General features: G+C 48.8%; 2 protein-coding genes and 1 non-coding gene across 3 annotated transcripts in view; 2 read left to right on the forward strand and 1 right to left on the reverse strand.

The window, feature by feature from the left end:
* Positions 1–236: 236 nt before the first annotated feature.
* LOC122389195 (dnaJ homolog subfamily C member 16-like) overlaps positions 237–20,109 on the forward strand; it is a 31,008-nt gene continuing 11,135 nt past the window's right edge. The window contains exons 1-9 of the mRNA XM_043380972.1: positions 237–470; positions 1,623–1,689; positions 1,881–2,056; positions 2,842–2,992; positions 3,323–3,452; positions 3,803–3,983; positions 4,506–4,707; positions 5,337–5,547; positions 6,436–6,632. Of these exons, the coding sequence (XP_043236907.1) occupies positions 322–470; positions 1,623–1,689; positions 1,881–2,056; positions 2,842–2,992; positions 3,323–3,452; positions 3,803–3,983; positions 4,506–4,707; positions 5,337–5,547; positions 6,436–6,632 (1,464 nt within the window). The 5' untranslated portion in view covers positions 237–321. The remainder of the gene's footprint in view (positions 471–1,622; positions 1,690–1,880; positions 2,057–2,841; positions 2,993–3,322; positions 3,453–3,802; positions 3,984–4,505; positions 4,708–5,336; positions 5,548–6,435; positions 6,633–20,109) is intronic.
* On the reverse strand, positions 8,004–14,383 carry LOC122389196 (carboxypeptidase B-like). Its single transcript, XM_043380973.1, has 2 exons — positions 14,278–14,383; positions 8,004–9,874 (listed from the first exon to the last, which is right to left on the reverse strand). The coding sequence occupies exons 1-2, from the start codon at positions 14,367–14,369 to the stop codon at positions 8,524–8,526; spliced, it is 1,443 nt and encodes a 480-aa protein (XP_043236908.1). The 5' UTR covers positions 14,370–14,383; the 3' UTR covers positions 8,004–8,523.
* On the forward strand, positions 18,124–18,196 carry Trnaa-agc. The gene has a single exon. It is a non-coding gene; the product is annotated as a tRNA-Ala (tRNA).

A 20,109-nucleotide genomic window follows, 5' to 3' on the forward strand; every position in this document is an offset into this window, starting at 1 on the left:
GCTTCTTGAGGAAAAGTTAGAAGCTATGTAAACCGATCAGCGGGATCGGAAGGAACTACAGAACTAGAATCCCACTAAACTCTCTCACGATGCCTTTCGTGTTGAATCTCACAATCCTTTACGCTGATAGTGTTTTTTTTTATCTACTAATGCTTCCAGATTGATTCCAACTTATTCATTTCTAGCGCACATTTGCCATTTGCGAATTTATCGATTTCCTGTTGTAAACTTATATCCGCGTCAAAGAGCTAGATGTGATCGGCAGTGTTTCCGTGTTATTTTCAAGTGGTTGGGCTGGTTTTCTAATCTGAAACTGTCAAAATGCATTTCCCAACAAGCTGCATTACTGTTTTGCTCACTTTGTTAATCCTACCAACTTCCTCATGGAACCCTTATGAGATTCTTGGGGTGGAACAAAATGCTGATTCTTCAACTATAAAAAAGGCATACAAGCAAAGAGCCAAAGAGTGGTAAGTAATTTACTGGCTTATGATATGTGATGTTGGCTGTTATATCTGCTTTTGTTGCTCTAACCCACTCGTGTTGGTGTGCTATGTATTTCATGTTTTCACAATTACAATGAGTACGAACCAAATGAATTTTCAGATTTGCTTTAATATGCCTTCGTGGGTTTCGTCTATTATAATTAGCAGAGCTGGGCAAGTGCGCTCCTCTAGTGCGTTCCTGCGTTCTTCCGTACGTACGCACCGCCCTTTTTAGGAACGCAAGAACGCAGGAACGCAAAGTTTTTCAAAGGAACGCAAGTAAGAGGAACGCACCACCCGAAATTTTGAAGCGTTCCTGCGTTCTTGCGGAACCACCCGAAAAATTATATTGCTGCCAATGACCTCTGTGTCAAATGTTTGAATCTCGAGTACGTGTGTTTGCCGGTAGAGGCGCCACTTGTCGGTCGAATCGAGGAAGGCTTGCTTAGATTTAGTGGTGATGTTTACTATTCGATTTGGTTTCAGGCATTAAATGTGTAAAAAAATTTAGTGGTGATGTTTACTATTCGATTCAGTTTCAGGCATTAAATGTGTAAAGTAAATATGATAACTTTTACTAAGATGCATCTTTTAACTTAACTATTGTTTTCTAAGCAGGTCGTATTTTTGTTGAAAACCCTATTGATATTGGTAAAACGTATTTCAGATATTCGATTCGGAAAAGAGATGTCGAGTTGCTTTTCGGCCCCACGTCGCCATTCTGGGTATTCTGTGATCGATTCGCCCCGTGTTTGGTTGGGCCCGCGCCGCGTGGTTCGGCGGTATTTTTGAGGGAGGAACGCAGGAACGCAGGAACGCTAACGCACCGAACGAAAAAAATTGAGGAACGCTATTCCAGGAACGCACTAACCGCGGCCGGAGGAACGCAGGAACGCTAACGCACTACCAAAAATCGAGGAACGCGCCCAGCTCTGATAATTAGGTAGTAATTTGCAGCATAAGATTGTGGCCATGGTTGTAGAAATGGATAACCTTATTGGCAATGTCAAATGTCAAATATGAGCACTAACTATCCTGACACTGGCGAGATGAAAATGCATTACACAACTGCTAAACTCCTCATTTGACCTGCTGTTGTTAGCACTTTTATCATTTTGGCACCTTCAATTTTTACAGGCATCCAGATAAGAACTCCGCTCCAGATGCTGAGGAAAAATTTGTTGAAATCAAGACAGCCTATGAGGTGAGTACTGAGTAGGTATCCATCTTCCATTCAGTTAGGTATTACCCAAATGTTTTTTTTTTGTTATTTTTTGTCATGTAATTATTATAATTTCATATGAGTCAGATGCAAGTGTTTAAAACCTTTAAGCTGCTTTGAGTATTTGTAATGGTCTGTCTCACTTTAAACTATCTCCTGCGTCTCAACTTTAGGTTCTGTCAGATCCAGAGCGCCGCAGGAACTATGACAACACAGGCCGCACAGAGGAGACCCCTAACTTCCGACAGCCACCCCGCGGCCATCCGTTCTCACCAGATGACCTGCTGCATCACTTTGCCTTCCGCCGGCACGGCACCATGCTCTTCCACAAGCAGTCCATCACACTCAGGTGAGCGAGGATGTGAAGTGGGGAAGTCGTGCAGCTTATCATAGTGAGCAATTGTGAAGCCTCTGCAGTTGTGTTTCATCCATTTGGGTTAGGTCAGGTCAGGTCAGATCAACCAGTAGGCATCCTGCTGACAATCCACACCTATTAGGTGTTAACCACCACTGACAGTTTCGTAACATGTTATGTGAGCACCAAAATTACCCTAGAATGTTCATATGGGTGGTGGGTGCTGAATTTGGAATCAGCTCCAAAAACTACCCCATAAACATGTAAAACTAAAAAAGTGAAAGAATGTCATTGAAGGTCAATGGCCTTGACCTGGCCCTTACATGACCTCGACATCCACAATAGAGCATGAGACAGACATCATTACACATGTTGGATCATTTATGACCACAAAAAGACCGGGAACACGCGGATAATGTGCGCTGACATACGCCGGACCGTGACATTCGGCGTGACATGGTCTCGTGAAACAGGTCACAGGTCAAAAGTCATTTGATTCAGGGTCATGAAATTTTCAGGGTGGTTGTAAAATTGATCAACTCGAGGGTACTTTCAGTTTCGTCGCGATTGTCCACTTTTTGCCCGAGATTTTTGCGAAAAAAACGGAAGGGGGTCCGTTCCCCCTGTAAGTGCGAGGTTTAATGTCAATTCATCTGGTAATTGGTATGTAATAATTTACGCTCTTTGAAGTCAAACTCAACTTTATTATATAAGTGCAGACTATCTTTGGATGAATGTACCTATTCATGTTGATGATGACTACCACACGTCGCCCCCAGGCAATACGAGAACAAGGTGCTGCCGTCGAGTCGGACGTCACCCACGCTGCTGCTGGCCTTCTCGGAGTGGTGCTTCAGCTGCGTCCAAATGGAGCCCGTCTGGGCCACGCTCTCCGAGGAGCTGGGCAACGTCGGCATCGGCGTCAGCACGGTTAGTGACCGGTCGGAGAGAACGCTCCTCCGCAGAATCGCGTGCAACTTTAAAGACATTCCCCATCGAGAGAGGATGGTTCCATGACTAGTATAAACGAGATTGATGCATTAGCCGTTCGTAAATGTTCTTTTTTTGTCTCAGCCTTTCTGCCTTTTTATTGCAGTTTTTTATTTAGACGAGACTGTGTAACCGACAAATAACTAAGGCCCATGCCGTATTCCCGACGCTCAAAGACCTGTCGCTGCTGACTTTCCTCTGACCCTTGACCTTTAACCTTCGATTGTTGACCTTTGACCTTGAATCGTTGACCTTTGACCTGACGTGCAGGTGCACGCCGAACATGAGCGGGAGCTGGCAGGGCGGCTGTCGGTGGACTCACTGCCCCGAGTGTTCCTCGTGCTGGACGGACGGGTGGTGCGCTACCCCCGGGACGAGTTCAGCTTCGCTCTGGTCATAGGTGAGACGCAGATGGTGCTCGTGGTGGTTGGGGTTAAAGAGAGCCGTGGGGGACTGAGGATAAAACGTTGATAAAGGACACATTGTTACTATCATTTGGCTTCATAAACGTCTTTATTCGACAAAGCTAATAGCGTTTTACGGGTATTTATCGATCAATTCAATCATTATTCTATACAGATCCATTTTTATTTTACATAGGTAGCAGGCTTCGTGGTTCTCGATTTTTTTTTTTTAGCGACTTGTGGAGCCCAGTTCAATAGTGGGAAGTCGCCACTGCCACCCATTTTATAGGGATGCTTTTTTGTTGTTGTTGTTGTTTACCATCGCCGCCTGCCTTCCGTCCCTCAGACTTTATCCGTTCGAAGATGTCTCCGGGGCTGTTCACTTCTCTGACGCCCAGTAACGCCGACACGTTCCTGGCCGGCTGGACGGATAACCGGGTGCGGCTGGTTCTGTTCAGCCAGAGACCCGAGCCACGGCTGCGCTACATCACACTGGCCTACAAGTTCCGCGCTTCGGCCGCCGCGGCGTGAGTGCACGGTGGATGAATGGATGGATGGATGAACGAACGAACGAACGAACGAACGAACGAACGAACGAACGAACGAACGAACGAACGAACGAACGAACGAACGAACGAACGAACGAACGAACGAATGAATGGATGGATGGATGTATGACTGAATGAATGAATGAATGAATGAATGATGAATGAATGGATAATTGAATGAATGAATGAATGAATGAACGAATGAATGAATGAGTGAGTGAGAGTGAGTGAATAAATGAATGAATGAATGTATTGGATAAGTAAATGGTGCGTGCGTGTGATGGAGCTAGGCTACAATTAAATGCAGATTTATCGTGAAATGTCTTTAGCTAGTTCCAGCCAGGCACTGAATAGAACGTAGGTAATAAATAAACACATGCCTGAATATCCGTCGTAACGTATGATGAACAATTAACACGTAAGCATCAGTAGCACTTTCTTTCTCATTGCACTCCCGCCCTCCCTCTATGCCCCATCTCAGACCCTCGCTTCTCCGCTCAGATACGTGCCAACACTGTCAGCCGACTCGGCACCTCTGCTGGCCACCTACGGAGTACCGGCGCGCGCCGAGACGCTGCTGGTGCTGAAGGAGGCGCCGAACGCGCCGGCCGCCACCCTCAGCATGGACCAGCTGCCCTTCAACACCATGGTGGATGTGGTGGAGAAGAACCGGTTCCTGGTGCTGCCGAGGCTGTCTTCGCAGGTGAGTGCTGGGGGACGCTTGAGAAGGTATAGGGGGAAAGGTGGAATAGTTGGGGAATGAAGGGCTTGGCAGCGAGCGTCCGATTAGGACTGATGACCTAGTTCCTATAGGGAATGTCCTTTATCGTATTATGCGATGTGAAAATGATGTGGTTGCACTGTCTCAAGAAGTACCAGTTACCTGCTCACGACCTCACACAGCCACCGTATAGTCGACTACAGAATGATGTTCCACTCCTCAGAAGCTATCAGTTGACCGGAGCGCTAAGTTGTACCGTTTATCACGCAATTAAGCGTGTCGATTGTGAGCATTGGGACTAAGCTATAATTTGTGAACTCAGCCCATGTGATGCGGCACAGCCTACCACTCCAGGCAAATGATTGCCTGTGAAAAGTGGAACATCATTCTGTAGTCAACTATACTTCACCGTGTGATCAATCATCGCCCCCGTCCCTCTTTCTCTCTGCCCTTGTGCTTCTTTCGGTGCTGTACACATGCGTCCCAAACAAACCTTCGAGCATTATGGCTGACCTCTGCCTCCCCTCTATCGTCCTCAGTCTGTGCTGGACACGTTCTATCTCACCGAGGCCTCTCACGCTACGACTGACCACTCCCCCTATCGTCCCCAGTCCGTGCTGGACACGCTCTGTCCCACCGAGGCCTCCCGCGCACGGCGCCACCTATGCGCCGTGCTGGTGGCACGCTCCGGGGACCCCCAGACGGCACGCCAGGCGGCGCTGCGGGAACACGTGTGGACCGCCCGGCTGACCAGCCCACGGCTCCGCTACGCCTATATCTACATGGACAAACAGGCCAAGTTTCTGGATAATCTGCTCAAAGGTGAGTGGTGCTGCGGTGGTTGGGAAGGGTGTGGCTTTGAGATGTTCTACTGGGTGGCCAGAGGCCCGGAAAGGATGGTGTTGAGCGATGTTGCGCGCTTGTTCTTTTTTTTTTAGAATGAGATAGTTGGTAATCGCTCACTGCCTTTAGGTCAGTATTGTGATTGTCGTTCCTCGTATGAATGAATGCAATGTGCATTCATTCATTGAGTGCTTTTGCAGTGTGCTGGGAGGTACCTGTCCGGCAATTGTAAGATAATTTGTTTGCTGGAATCACCGTCACGCCCAGTTTTGTAATCTCTGCTGACCTGTAACCTCTGTTAAAGGGACTCTCCCACCTTAACATTAGATTTGAGTTGAGATAGCCAAAATGGGGTCCCTGGCTCACAATTACCGGTTTCGGCACTCACAACATCGAGAAATGCCTTAAATCGGAAATATTGAATTTCAAAATTGCAGCATTTTGATTCAGAGGGGCTAATGCTTAGGAATACCCCTCTGAATGTGTGACGTCAGCGCAAATATCTAACGATTTTTAAATGTTTGACTAAAACGTTTTGTAGCACGCGGTGATATATGCTATTTGCGCGCAACATCTGCCGCAAACGCCGCACTTCTAAAATAAAGTCGCTAGAAACAGTGGAGATCCTAAAAAAGTAAACAAAAGTAAAAGTCTAATATCTTGAAAACCGGTGAATATTTTTCGGTGAAATTTGGTAGATATATGTTTTCGCTCAATTTGAACCGAGCGACATCACTTTCATGCCAATTCATAAACTTTTTTGAAGGTGGGAGGGTCCCTTTAACCTGTGCTGTGACCTCTTCTGACCTGTAGCCCCTAATGATCTGTGACCTCTGTTGACCTGTGCCGGGTGTCCTGTGACCCCAGAGTCGTCTCCGGAGGACCCGGTGGGCCACGTACTGATTCTCTGGCGTCAGGACAGCAAACGGGTCCAGTACGACTGGACCGAGGACCAATGGGAGACCAAGCCGGACCGCGTGAACCAATCGGTCCGCCGGCTGGAGGACCGGCTGCGGCTGCTGCTGACCAGCACCGAACTGCTGCCGCATCAGACCACCGTGCAGGTAGGTTCAACGGGGGATATACACACAGAACAGAGCTGCTACCACATCAGGCTACCGTGCAAGTGGGTTCAACGGGGAACACAAAGAATACAGCTGTTGCCGCATCAGGCCACGGTACTGATGAGTCCAACATACTGTAATAAGTACCGCAGTCCGATTCTGCCGCATCAGACTGCGGTAGTGATCAATCTGCCGTCCTGCTTCTTGGTTTTATAAAATGAGTTAAACACTCGTTTGGCTACCAGCTTGTGGTATTTCGCTGGCTTCTCGGTTCCCAGAATCCAACAGCCAGGTCTGCTGTTCTCTTTCTCCCTCATCTGGCGTGATTTCACACAAGCTCTACGCATGGCTTATCTTTACTGGAGCTGCGTACCCATTACGCACCATTTTTCAGAGTGGAGAACCTGGATGATATTACCACAGGCGCACATTTAGTGCCATAATGGTTAAGTGGACTACCGGTAACGCGAGAAGTTTGGAATTCCCTACGGATATTAGAGTGGTCATTGGTCACATTATTGTTTGTTATTGGAAACTCACGACGTGGTCTTCCGTCAATAAATGTTCCTTGTGGTAGTTTGCTGGGGTTGCAGTTTCGCTTTCCGGCTGTCTGGGTTGCTATTTTACATGGGACGAACTAGCATAAGACTAGTCTGAGACTACAGTTAACAGTTAACACCGATATAATTGTTCACTACTGTTTCTCAGTGCAAACTTCTTCTGCTGCTTCATACCTCAGTAATCAGTATAGGCTCGCATGATATAAAAGTAGGCAATCGATACGCTCGTTATAGCTACACAATTAAGTAATTAAAGTTCCTTAATGTTTGCGAAGACTCAGCAGTATGCCGCCGGATTCCATCGATGAAGCTTTTATTTGCCTTGCCATTCAGTGCATTTGATTGGCCTTTTATCGGACAATATTTCCGGCAGCGGCATACCCCAGCCGACGGATATCTGCCAGTGTTAGCTCGTCACCCACTGGCATAATACGTAAGCGTCCTTTGCTTAATATATGCGTGTGCTCCTCCGTCGCATCGCGACACTGACTCAGCAACTGTCAGGTGAAATAGGCGGTGTCGCATGACAGCAATGCCATTTCTTTGAGAAGTACGAGAACTGCGACAAGCCCTACGGAGAAACGCAGTCTTATCCAAACTTCATAGGTAGTTGTATCTCCAGATACCGCGTTCCCGGCTATAATTTTGTTCATCTTTAATGTCGAGCTTGTAAAGCGTTAATGGTCTATCCCGCGTCCCCGACCGATAGCTTCGAGCAGCGATATCACATACCTCTGACAAACAGCATTTTCTTTTGGTCAGCCATATAGATTGCATGACCATTTTTGAGTTATGCAATATTGAATATACGTACATAACACATGTATTGACACATTGAGAACAGAATGCGAACTGGTCGGTCACAAACCACAGGCCTGGGACCTCACCAGCCATACGCTTTTCGACGCTGACTAGAGACAAAGCGCCGTCTTCCAAGACGAAGCGCTCTCCGCTATGGTCGCAGACCATACCCTGAGGACGGCCATGGTGAGCTTTCATGACGTTCGAGACTCAACGGTGCCGGCTACAAGTAGATGGCAAGTGTCGAGCGCATTATGGGCTGGTTAAATTGACAGAGTCCGCTGAAATTCACTGAGCTGCCAAACTCTGAAGTTTGACCGATTTCTGAGCGGCACTAAACCTGTTTTCGATGAGATCGTCTCACCGCGATCGTGTACACATAGATAACGCTCTTTTTGTAAGGGCAGAGTGGGCTCGGCATTGATATTGAATGCGTGAGCTCCGCCGCTGAACGCTAACTGCTCTGCTGGCTGTTGGTTGATCCTGATGACTGCTGACGGGACTTGCTGACTGGTGACATGATGTGGGGCTCAGCGGGCCAGCATCCTTGCCTGCTGTGCCAGGCCGGCCCAGACCTCGCGAGCCGTCGGCAGGATGAGGCGCGGCGGCAGCAGGAACCCGTAGAAGCCCTTGTCGCGCGCCTCGATGGCCACGCTGTGCCGAACCCCGGCGCGGTACGCCCAGTCGGTGCTGGTACCGCTGTCCAGGTACAGCACGCGCGACGAGATGCCGTACCGGTACGGCACGCCGTTGACGGCACGCATGGCGCGCGTGGCGGCGCGTCCCACGCGGCGCTGACGTCCGATGTCCTTGCTGGCGAACCAGCTGTAGCCGTAGGGCAGCAGCCACAGCTGGCCGTACGAGTGGACCGAGTTGAAGGCGGCGATACGGCGCCGGTCGCGGAGCACGGCGTCACGCACTGCGCGACTCTCGAGCTCTGAGAACGGCCGGTAGCCGGGGAACGTCAGGCCGCACTCGAGAAACGTCACGCCGAACGTGCCCCAGCGCGCCGCGAAGTTTCGGTTGAGGTCGACGCCTGTGCAGTAGTTGACTGGACGTCTGTTCTTACGCCAGAGACGGTCGTGCGTGTGTGAGTACTCGTAGCCATCCGGGTTCATCACAGGTACCAGGTGCCAGTCGTACTTGACGAGCCAGCGCTGGTCGCCGGCCAAGAGACGACCGATGGTGTACAGACAGATGGCCGGCGAGATCCACTCTCGCGCGTGCACGCCGCAGTCAATCCACATTACGGGCTTCGTGGCCGGCGCGCTGACGTCCTCCCTCAGCCGTACTAGGTACAGAGGTCGTCCCTCGTGGGTCCGACCGATCACGTGCAGGGTGACGTGGTCGGGGAACCGTGTCGGCAGCCGCCGCAGCAGCGCCTCGATGTCGGAGAAACGGTGGTAGGCGCCCAGGTTGAACCCGTCGATATCCGAGTCATCGTCCTCTTCATCGTAGATGCTGTTGGTTTCTAATTCAGCGCCGTCTCTGTCGCTTCCGCTGTCCAGACGGCCTCTTCGATTGTCGGCGTTGGTGCCGAAACCCGGGAAGGCGTTCAGTTTTCGCATGGCACGGCTACTGGAGTTTCCCGAGCCATCTCTTAGGAGGTCTTTTGCGCGGCCTCCGGCGCGGTGAGCCTCATTCTCCGACTGCTGCGAGTCGATGATGCTCTGGACGTCGCCGATTCGGAGTCGGAACGGCACATCGCTGGTGTTGAGGACGCTCTCCAGTCGCGGAACGTCGTCGGGCCCAACCTGGACCTGCAGCCAGCCGGACGAGCCCCCTTTGTCGTCCCACAGCTCGAAGCCACCTTCGGTGACCAGCTGCCGGATCTGCGAGGCCTGGCTCCGGTTGGCCACGGCCACATCGTACACGCGGTGCCTGAGGGCGTAGAGACAGGACTGGTGAGGGAGAGACAGAGTGGGGTATAGCCGCCTTATAATCGCTCAGAAGCACGCTTTTCTGTCCGTGTTTTAAGATAAGATATGCTGTTTATTATGTTGGCTTAATACGATTTTAGTGGTATTTTACAACTAGCCATTTAGTGGTATTTAAGATAGTTGGTTAGCACTTGTCCTTTTTTAACTGCAGTTAGTTTTGGACAGGTGCAACTCTCCTATCACTGCTGGGTAATTGATACATAGAGGATTCTTCATGGCTCCGAGTGAAAGATAAGGATATCTTTTCCAAGCGGGTTACTGAAAAACCGAGCGACGAAGGAGCGAGGTTTTTCTGTAGCACGCGAGGAAAAGATATCCGATCTTCCACGAGTGAGCCATGAGGAATCCTATATCTTTCTATGTTGAGGTTTATTCTTAATTAATAAAATATTATATTTAAATGCATTCATCTATGTAAAAATAGATTCAGAGTAGTTTATTCTTATTTCACAAGTTTCATCCATAAACAACCATTAAAAATGTCGTTCGGTTATTGACCCATCATCACATGAACTCTTGATTTTTCGCTATGAACCCTCGAGACCTTATCTTTGCATCTCAGAGGGATGCAGATATAACAAAGTCTTATCTTTGCATCTCAGAGGAGTGCGAGATAGAAATATCCCTGCACTGTAGACCCAATGGCAAATAAACCTCAACTAGAAAGATATACATATCCTGTTCTCCGATGCGTATATCGCGCCATGGTATCCCTCTCGGCACGCGCCCACTTAGTACACACAACAATCGTATTAACCCACGCAGCCACCGGCTGTCACACCTGCGCGCGGTGTCAATGCCCGACTGAGCCGCTCTCGAGTGTCCAGAAAATCATCAGCCATGCCACTTCACCGGCTGTTAGTGCGTCATTGCTATTAACCCGAGCGGTAGCGAACGCTCTTTACTGCATTCATTATTTCTGGGGTATCCCGTGTCCGTCTTCGCATGGCTTCTCACTTTGCGAGCTGCGACAACGTGTGAGGCAAGATGAATAACTAAGCGTCTTTGCTAGAAACTAAGTAGTAAAGCCTGGTGGGGTAGCCTATTGTGAGGTGGTATAATTGCGGGCTTAAGAAGGTGTTGGTACGTCGAGGAAGGCTTCATAGCAACAGAATATTCATATGAAAATTTATCAGAGTAGCGCGCACCAAGCATGCAGGAATACCGACTCAGCTTGTAGCATAAAAGTCATCGGTGAAACCAATATCTCTTCCTTTAATGAACAATTAAAGTTGAAGTCAACGCTGCGTGCAAGTGACCTCCGTCGTTGACCCAGCGACCATAACGGCCGGTTACGACACAGTCCACACCCTGCCGATAGCGATGGACCGCGCGCCCTGCCCTTCCCGCCCGGCGCTGCTGCGGGCGACTCTCTCTGGACAGTGTCCGGGGATCACCGGACCATGAGGCGCGGCTCGTGACTGTCCGCTGTGTCGCCTCATACGCCTACCATCTGTGTTTGTCTGTGTGCATGTCTGTGAGTGTGACACTGGGATGGGACGTAGCTCGGGGTGGTGGTATGACATCCGGCCGAGGCTGTCCATTGTGCATTTGTCAGTTAGTCTCGGTTAGCGCATTTATGGGTTCATACAAGCCCTGCTTAGCTTGAATTTATGCTCAGAGGGCGGTTCAACTTGTGCCCGTGCAATGTGCAAGCGTGTAGAGTTGATTTTTTTTTTTGTAAGTTCGTAAGTTCTAAACGGCTTTATGTAGATGTTGCTATGACCCATAGTTCCATTCTTTCATACGCTCTTTATTTTTTCCCGGACGGATTTCCCTTAACATTAATTATGCGCCTGAACTTTTTGACGCGGTGACAGGCGCTCCTGATTTGCATTACTGTTCCCGCTGCTGCGCGGCTCCAAGGGCTTCTTTTAAGGACACGCGCTGTTATTAGCAGTCAGTGCTGATAATCAATGGGATAGATTTAGCTCTCATCTGGGCGGCCCTGTGCGGCACGGGCGGTCATCTGGCTCCGTGTCCTTATAGCTGACCGTCACGCTAGGCATCTTTGGCGACATGCCATTTTCGTCATACCATTGTCACGTTTGATACGGGTCGGGTCACATTGGCACGTGTTGTGTCCGCCACGGTGGGTGGACATGGTTTAGAGATCGACTCAATTTGAGACTGTTTTGAATGATGAGATGGATATGATCGTTGACGGAAAGGCGGTTTCACGGCTGTTTTATCGGATTTGGTTGTGAGGAACTGTCGGTGTCGCTTGCCAGTTTTATCCGGCTGATAAGTCAGAATTGTTTAGTGAGGCATTTGACATCAGCGATTCGTCCATGTTTTAAGCTCGGGTAGACTTTTGACACAGACAAGGTCACCAACCCTCATGTTATATAAATTTAATCTAAACATCCGTCGTCGAGGCGCGTTTCGGACGGGGCTCAGGACCGAATCCTGTCATAGTTACGCGCACATCAAACTCGGTCTCAGCCGAGTGTTCTGCTCCAGAAAAAGGATGCTCGGAAGCGGTCACGCCGATCGGCCTGGCATTCCGCCCGCGGCGAGTGCACAAAACCTGCCTGCCTGCAGTGATCTCCAGTGAAAGCGACCCTCCCTGCCGGCGCGTGCCATGCCTGCGTTGGTCGCTTCTTCAGCCATGTGCCGATACTCTCGCTGCAGCGAGCGTAGACCGGTCCGAGAGTCATCAACGGACTCAATGGCCAGCCGGCAATTAATGCACTGATGCCACTCGCATAGGCAATCACTATTTATAAGAGCGTCCAGCTAACGTGATGAATGCAATGCATCTCTAACATATTCGGAATCGACCTGCGCGACGAGAGTCAGAATACTTCAAGACTCTTTGCGAGGGTTAACTTTTACTCTTTGTTTCCGTTCTCCCTGTTTCCGGTTGGCGACTCGTTTCAGTAAGTCACGGCGGCGAATTCGCGATGATCGCTGATAGTGTTCACTCTATAAGATCGCGCAACGCCCAGTGACGGTCCTGGTATTGTCTCTTGTCCGCGGCGCGTGTCATTGTGACGACGGTGATATTCAAAGAGTGAGAGTACCTCCTTTCCTCCCGGCCTCTGCTCGGCCCGTATGTGTCGACTGAACAAACCGGTAGTCTTCCGGTGAGATGAGAGAATCTCCGGTTCCAGAGTCACCATTGAACCGGTGATCGACCAATATGGAACCGGGTGTCTCCGATTCTGCCGGGGCCGAGTCGGCAGTTGCAGGCTGGTGGCCGAGCCGCATAACGTGGAGTTGTGAGCTAGGCTATTACTGAGGACCCAAATCGGTAGGAAGCCTATAGAATGCAGCGACTAACCGGGAGCGAACGTTTTGTAAGAACAGGAGCCAAAAAAAGTATTGCCGAATGTGTGCAGCCGACTACAAGGTACCAAGTCGATAACAGAGCCTGGAAATGAGCTAAGAGGTGGTAGCATTTATGGCGTTCTGAGAATTGACAAAGGCCAACTCAAGTACTCGCTGGGTTGTGAAACGTTTCGCAGATGGTGTGGACGAGCCTTTTCGATAGGTACCAAAACGCCGTGTCATGGGCGAGCTTTGTCGTCATCGCTGCGCCTTGTCCTACACAGGGCTCGAAAATGATGAAACGTTTCATTAATGACCTTACAGTGGCTGGAGTCACTTTCGACTTTGTGAAAGAGGGTGCATTTCATAAATGATGCAAAGTACCAAAAAATTACTAATTAATGGTGAATTACATGCGTCCTTGCTAGGCATAAACCTCTATCGTGTTTGTTGTGAGTGTGGGAATCTATTTAAAATAGTCATGAAATTGACCTAACCGACTTCTCACTTCTTCAAAAGGCTCTTGTTTGGTAGGTGCCAGTGAGATCAGACACTGCAGCCAATCTCAAGGTCGCCAAATCCCGTTAGAGAACAATTTTATAGATAAACGGCATGATTAATTTTTTCTGTTGATGTTTTTGGGGAACTGAAGAGCTGCAATTTGGTCGATCCTGACCTTAAGAAAATGTTTGATGTGGAGCCTGAATATATTTAAATTCAATGAAACTTGTGAAAAGTTATCACAGTGAAACTTATCCAGTACTCAACATGTTGGAGCTCATTGATGATTGGATATGCAAATTTTATTCGCCATTTCACAAACTTCACTTGCAATTGTTAAGTTATTTTTAATTGCATGCTAATTCTATTCCACTTCCTGGCCTGAATGTTAAGTTCACAAAATTTGCATAGGTACACATGAGAAAGAGAATGCACATTATCATATTAACATGCACCATATTATCTAAGACACGCCCAACAACTGATTTCATTAGTTCAAAAGACGCGAAAACTTAAAATTTAAAAGACTCAAACCTTCATGTGCATTGTGCACGTACGGCCGCCACTCACCCGTCGTAGGTCTTCCTCTGTTCGGCGGTGCTGGCCGCTGCCACCAGCCACAGTACAAGGAGCTGGAGCCGCGCGCACCGCTGTGACCGCATGGTGCTGCCGTCACCGCGGCCGTCAACGCTCTGCGCCTGCCGTCGGGCCGCGCCGCCCTCTCCTAGCACGGCGCGCGGAGGGGTGAGCGGCGCGCGCGTGCGGGGTGCGAGTCGCGGGAGATGGGGGGGGGGAGGGCGGGAGGTGCACGAAGGGTCGGTGAGGTGACATGGAAGCCTTATCATAGGCGGCGGAACGGGGAGGGCACCAGGACACCGTGCCCCCCTTTGATTTTGGCATTTTAACATTAGCCCTATGGGCGTTGCATGGAAAGAATGGGACCAAAAGTCGGCAGTGCCCCCCCCCCTTAATTGAAGGTGTTCCGCCGCTCCTGAGCCTTATCATGACCGTTTTTGGCATCTAAATTATTTGGTGCTCCTCTTCCGTGCTGATAAATGAATCCGAGAAAAAGAGCAAATGCAGACTTGGCAGATGGCACAGCATAACATGCGGTGAAGCGCTCGCTGGGTATATCGGCTGCGAGGATAGCTCATGAATGGGAGTCAGTTGGCTGTTGATACGCAATCGACGCCGTTTCAAACACCGCTGGTCTGCAGGTGACGTGTTAACGTGTAGAAGGTAGTAGTCTGGGGGCTTTCTAACTGCATTGTATGCAGCTATGTAATATGCACGGTATTTTCAGGGTAGTAACTATGTAGTGCGATCCACAGATGATCCGGGCTCGGGATACCTGCTTAATGGACATTAGACAGGGTTTGTTTTATCGTGGACAGCCAATGATTATCATTTGGTAGAGTTATTTTCTTTTTATTTTGTTTCGCTCTATTTATTGTTCTCTTCGTGATGCTGCTATTCCAAACAATTCGCGTTTAACACCATCACGAGAAAATCATTTTCTTCTTTTTCAATAATACTAAGGTTTATTGGTTCAGCAGTATTTCCTATTTTGGCTGAGGCATGACCCCACTAACCATCTGTTGGCCACCCCCTCGGAACGCGTTTGACGTCACTGGGGTGGAAGGCGGTGACGAGAAGAACGATGCATTTATATTTATTTTATTTACTTGCTGGGTGAAGGTAATGGAGAGCAAGAACACTATTATCCTGGGCAAGAATAAACCAAGACGTTCATGAGTGACCTAGCATTCGGTTCGTAAGCTCTCTGCTCTGATGCAACGTGTTTGCTTCAATTGCATTCAAGGTTGTGGTCTGTGGGTAATTGCCTGGTCTGTTATCGGTTTGGAGGGTGTCATAACTGGGTCCGTGATGATGAAAAACTTCCTCTAACTTTTGATTTCAACCAGAGTCCTAGTGACGGTCACGACGCGTCCGAATGTATCAGCGAGTGCGGTGAATGATGGCTCAAGAAGAGCTGATTCGTTCCAGTTTGTTATGTCTCGTACGCTGCCATTTCAGCATATTTAGAGGGAGCGTAAACGTTAGCTGCTATTCGTTGGCAAAGGTCTTTCTTAAATGTTATCTACGCTACGAATGTCATGTATAGCTTGTTGATAAGATTGTCATCAGTGCTGTCATGAAAAAGTTACAATTGGTTACAAAAAGTAGTAATGTGCATGTTCTTGGTTTATTTTAAATGTAGTACAAATGTTGTTGATTTAAATTCAAATTTAATGATGATACCTAATGATTACAACTGGTCTTAACCATGTCCACAAGTGACAAATTCAATTGTATTGCACTGTAAGGTGTACAATTATGTAGGATAAGGGTTTCATTGGCTACATGTTGTCGTGAGATCCATACATATCATAGGTCCTCCACAAATTTTTGCCCGCTGGATCCACAGAGATCATAGATCCGACCCCTAAATTTTGTCGAGAGATCCATTCGGATCATAGATCCAACCCCTGAATTTTGTCGGGAGATCCACTCGGATCATAGATCCAACCCCTCTATTTTGTCGAGTGATCCACTGAGATCATAGATCCAGCTCTCGGATCCATGCACAATGCACATGTCTGGTCATGTTCATGTAATGAGAATGAAACACGGCAAAAGTTTTATTGTGTACGATTTTTCGTGTCCTTATCCAAAGCTCGCCTGGGCCATTTCAAAGGCTACGTTCATGTTATCCAAATGTTATCTATTGTTTTAAAAGATCGTGTGATCAAATTTGGTCTCCTTCAGTCAGCTCAGCTGCTAATTTCCGGCTTGTACTCCAGGCACAGGCAAGTAAATACGCATTACACGCGTATTTTGTATTGCGCATCGGCCGTAACTTCGTTTGTAATGTACGTACATACAATGTACATTGTACATTTCCGTTACTTTGATCAGTGCTCATCTCTCTTGGATTAAAGATGTTATGACTTTGGTACTCGAAGGTACGGTTCAGAAACTTCTATACGATTCATACCAGTAGGAGTTATGATGTTTCGATGGGTAATACTCGCCGTTTGCCAGGGAAACTAAGTAGTCTCTGATTTAGTTTTTCTTCAACTTCTCTGAAAACCTGTTTTGAAGCGAAACCCCATCTAGTCAACCCAGATCTGTTCTTATTTACAGCTACTCCACTACCGGTATCGCTATCTGGCATTTCAATCAAACGTGTGGTTTTTTAAATGGCTGAGTGAGTGGATTTGCCGTCTTCGGCGGCCGGTGCTGTCGGGAGTTGTGACCGCACGGACAGGTTCGCCGTTTTTGCACTCTTCAGTAGCTTCGTCGCTCCGTGATCAGCATAGGTATGTACTATGTACTCCTTCAATGGGAACTCCCTTGATAACTTCTTGTAACGTAAGTGCTGCACTTCTCCGTACTGGGAACACCTGAAGGCACTGTGCTCAGTTGTGTGATTACTAACCAGTTGCAGTAAGACGGGGATACTTACCCCGGCATTGGTTGGTTGATTGGCAGTTGGCACCGTGCTAGCTCATCAAGGTCACGAGCTGTGGCAATAGTTTTGCCTATTTAAATATGATGAAATTATGTTATACATCGGCTGGACCAGACTGCACGTGACTCCAGCGTTTCATTTGGAAATAACTGACATCTCTGGGTGAGCTGGCATTTCTGGTGCGACATCGATTTATTTGATCTTTGTTCTCCAGATCCGCTTAAACCCACATTGGTTATGACAACGGACAATAGACATCACCCCTAATATGAAACTAGCATCAACAGAGTGCAATGCAGTGGTGGCCTGCACAATGATCCCGTTCGGTCAGCTGTGGTCTGACCAGTCTCGGAATGACCCCAGTCTGCGACGGCCCGGGTGACTTGTGATGGGCGGGGTCAGGGTGCGGTGCTTACCAGTGACCACTGACCACCGACCAGTGACCTCTGACCACAGACCAGTAACCTCTGACCAGGGCTGCGGAGTCGGAGTCGGAGTCGGTCGGAGTCGACAGTTGTGACCGGAGTCGGAGTCGGAGTCGGAGTCGATTTTAGAAACCCGAGCCGGAGTCGGAGTCGGAGTCACCGACAATCTGTCGACTCCGCAGCCCTGCTAGGTCTGCGGAGTCGGAGTCGGGAGTTGGAGTCGGTCGGAGTCGACAATTCTGCCCGGAGTCGGAGTCGGAGTCGGAGCTGGTTTTTGAAAGCCAGAGTCGGAGTCGGAGTCGGAGTCGCCGAAAATCCATCGACTCCGCAGCCCTGCCTCTGACATCTGACCACTAACCGCGAGAAGCAGCGGGAAGGGACGTGTGTCCGGCGTCACTTTCTGTTTCAAAGGAGCGTCTGTGTTGTGGGTGCGGCGGCCGCGCGGCGCGAAACGAAGGTCATCTGGTTTGGGACCGTCAGGGACCGCTTGACTGTGAGAGTCTCTCACTGTTATCAGGGGCTGTAGCTCAAGTGGTAGAGCGCTCGCTTAGCATGTGAGAGGTACGGGGATCGATACCCCGCAGCTCCAGCGTTTTGACCTCGTCTGACCCATCAGTGGGGCCAGTACTTTTGAATGAGGTGATGAAATGATTTAACCCTCGCATGTGTAGGGGGGGGGGGTCGGATGGACCCCCCATGGTTTTTCGCGAATAACTCGCGTAAAAAGCGGCCGATCGCGATGAAACTTTCAGTACTCTCGCATTGATCAATTTTACACCTACCCTGAAAATTTCATGACTCTGACCCAAATGACCTTTGACCTGTGACCTCTTTTCGGAGACCATGTTTGGCCGGAATCGCGATTCCGCGTATGTCGGCTCGCATTAGCCGCGCGTTTGCAAGCTTTTCTCAAAACTTTTTTACTACCTCCTGGTGGGTTCATTTTCATCAAACCCGTAAGATAAGAGTATATTGAAAGGGTAACTCGCTGCAACCATTATGTGCATAGTAACGGTACGTGGTTAATATGAACTTATTCGCCAGCGAAGAGTATTATTACCATGTAAATATCAATATTACTCTCGCGATCCAGAACATCATGAAAACTCTTTCCTTCTGGGTATCGTGACTCGTGTACAGATAGTCGTTTCATGCGTGGATCTTGTTTACCCTCGTGAAGATGATTGTGTATTGTGTATTGAAATATACCGTCCACAGGTGCACCCCATTTACAGACGGAGTCACAAGCATAAATATACGCCACATTTTCACACACCTACCTATGTCTAACTAACACATGTATAAATAAGGTTACAGACTCGATACGAATGCCTTCACCTGACTTCTAAACGCCGCCCGGGATCCGAACAGGTCAGCAGTGGGCCGTTTCTCACATAGACTGTTCACAGCTCGTGGCAAGCGACAGAACAAACCGTTTCTGATTGTGTCAACCCTTGCTGCAGGCACGTACAGCACAGGCTTGGAACGAGTTCGCGATGGTACAGCGAGTGAAAACATCGCAAGAATGTCACCGGAGTCGATCCTGCCGGTGAACACGTTCTGCACGAAGTTCAAGTCATTCAGAACAAGCCGCTGGTCAATTCGCAAGACACCAAAATGACGAAGCAGATCAGTATAGTCAAGAGAAGCACATGGACTGTTTGAATGCCTGCCCAACCACATCAGGAACTTGTGTTGGATACGCTCCAATCTCGCAATATGAGTTTTTGCTGCTCCGCCCCATATCACGCAACCGAATTCCATGATTGCACGAATGTGGGCATTGAAACCTGTCATTATAGGTCCTGGCGGTAGCCTACGGCCGGCGGGAGCTCGATAACTCTGAAGCGACCTCAAGTACATGACCAAGGCGCGGTTTACCTTTCTTACAAGTTCATCAATGTGGGGGCCGAATGTCAACTTTGAGTCAAGCAGAACACCAAGATCACGCATCTGGCTCACACGTTCCAGTGCAGTACCGCCAATGTGGTAGGTTGTATCTAAAGGCTTTCCACGAAGTGTGAACGTGATACTTTTGCATTTAGATGGGTTCAGAGCTAACTTCCACGTACCTGACCAAAGACACAATTTATCTACGTCTGCTTGAAGAGCCAAAGAGTCACTAGCAGTTCGAATGCGACGGTACAATTTCAGATCATCTGCATACATCAGGCACCCAGAAGATATGTCGAGAGGGGCGTCGTTGCAAAATAAGACGAACAGGATTGGCCCACATATGCTGCCCTCCGGCACTCCTGACTTCACACGCACCCAGTCAGAACACTTGCCGTTCAACACTACACTCTGCTCTCTCCTACTCAGGTAAGAACGGAACCAATTGAGAGCGGCACCAGACAAATGGTATGACTTCTGTAGCTTATGTAAAAGCAGAGAGTGGTCAACACTAGTAAAAGCCGACGAATAGTCCGTATAAACTACGTCAGTCTGAGCCCCCTCGGCTATCGAACGCCACAGCTGATCGACAAGACAGGTAAGATTGGT

The sequence above is a fragment of the Amphibalanus amphitrite genome, unplaced genomic scaffold (genome assembly GCF_019059575.1).
Source record: "Amphibalanus amphitrite isolate SeventyFive unplaced genomic scaffold, NRLGWU_Aamphi_draft 000347F_arrow, whole genome shotgun sequence".
Taxonomy (NCBI): Eukaryota; Metazoa; Arthropoda; class Thecostraca; order Balanomorpha; family Balanidae; genus Amphibalanus; species Amphibalanus amphitrite.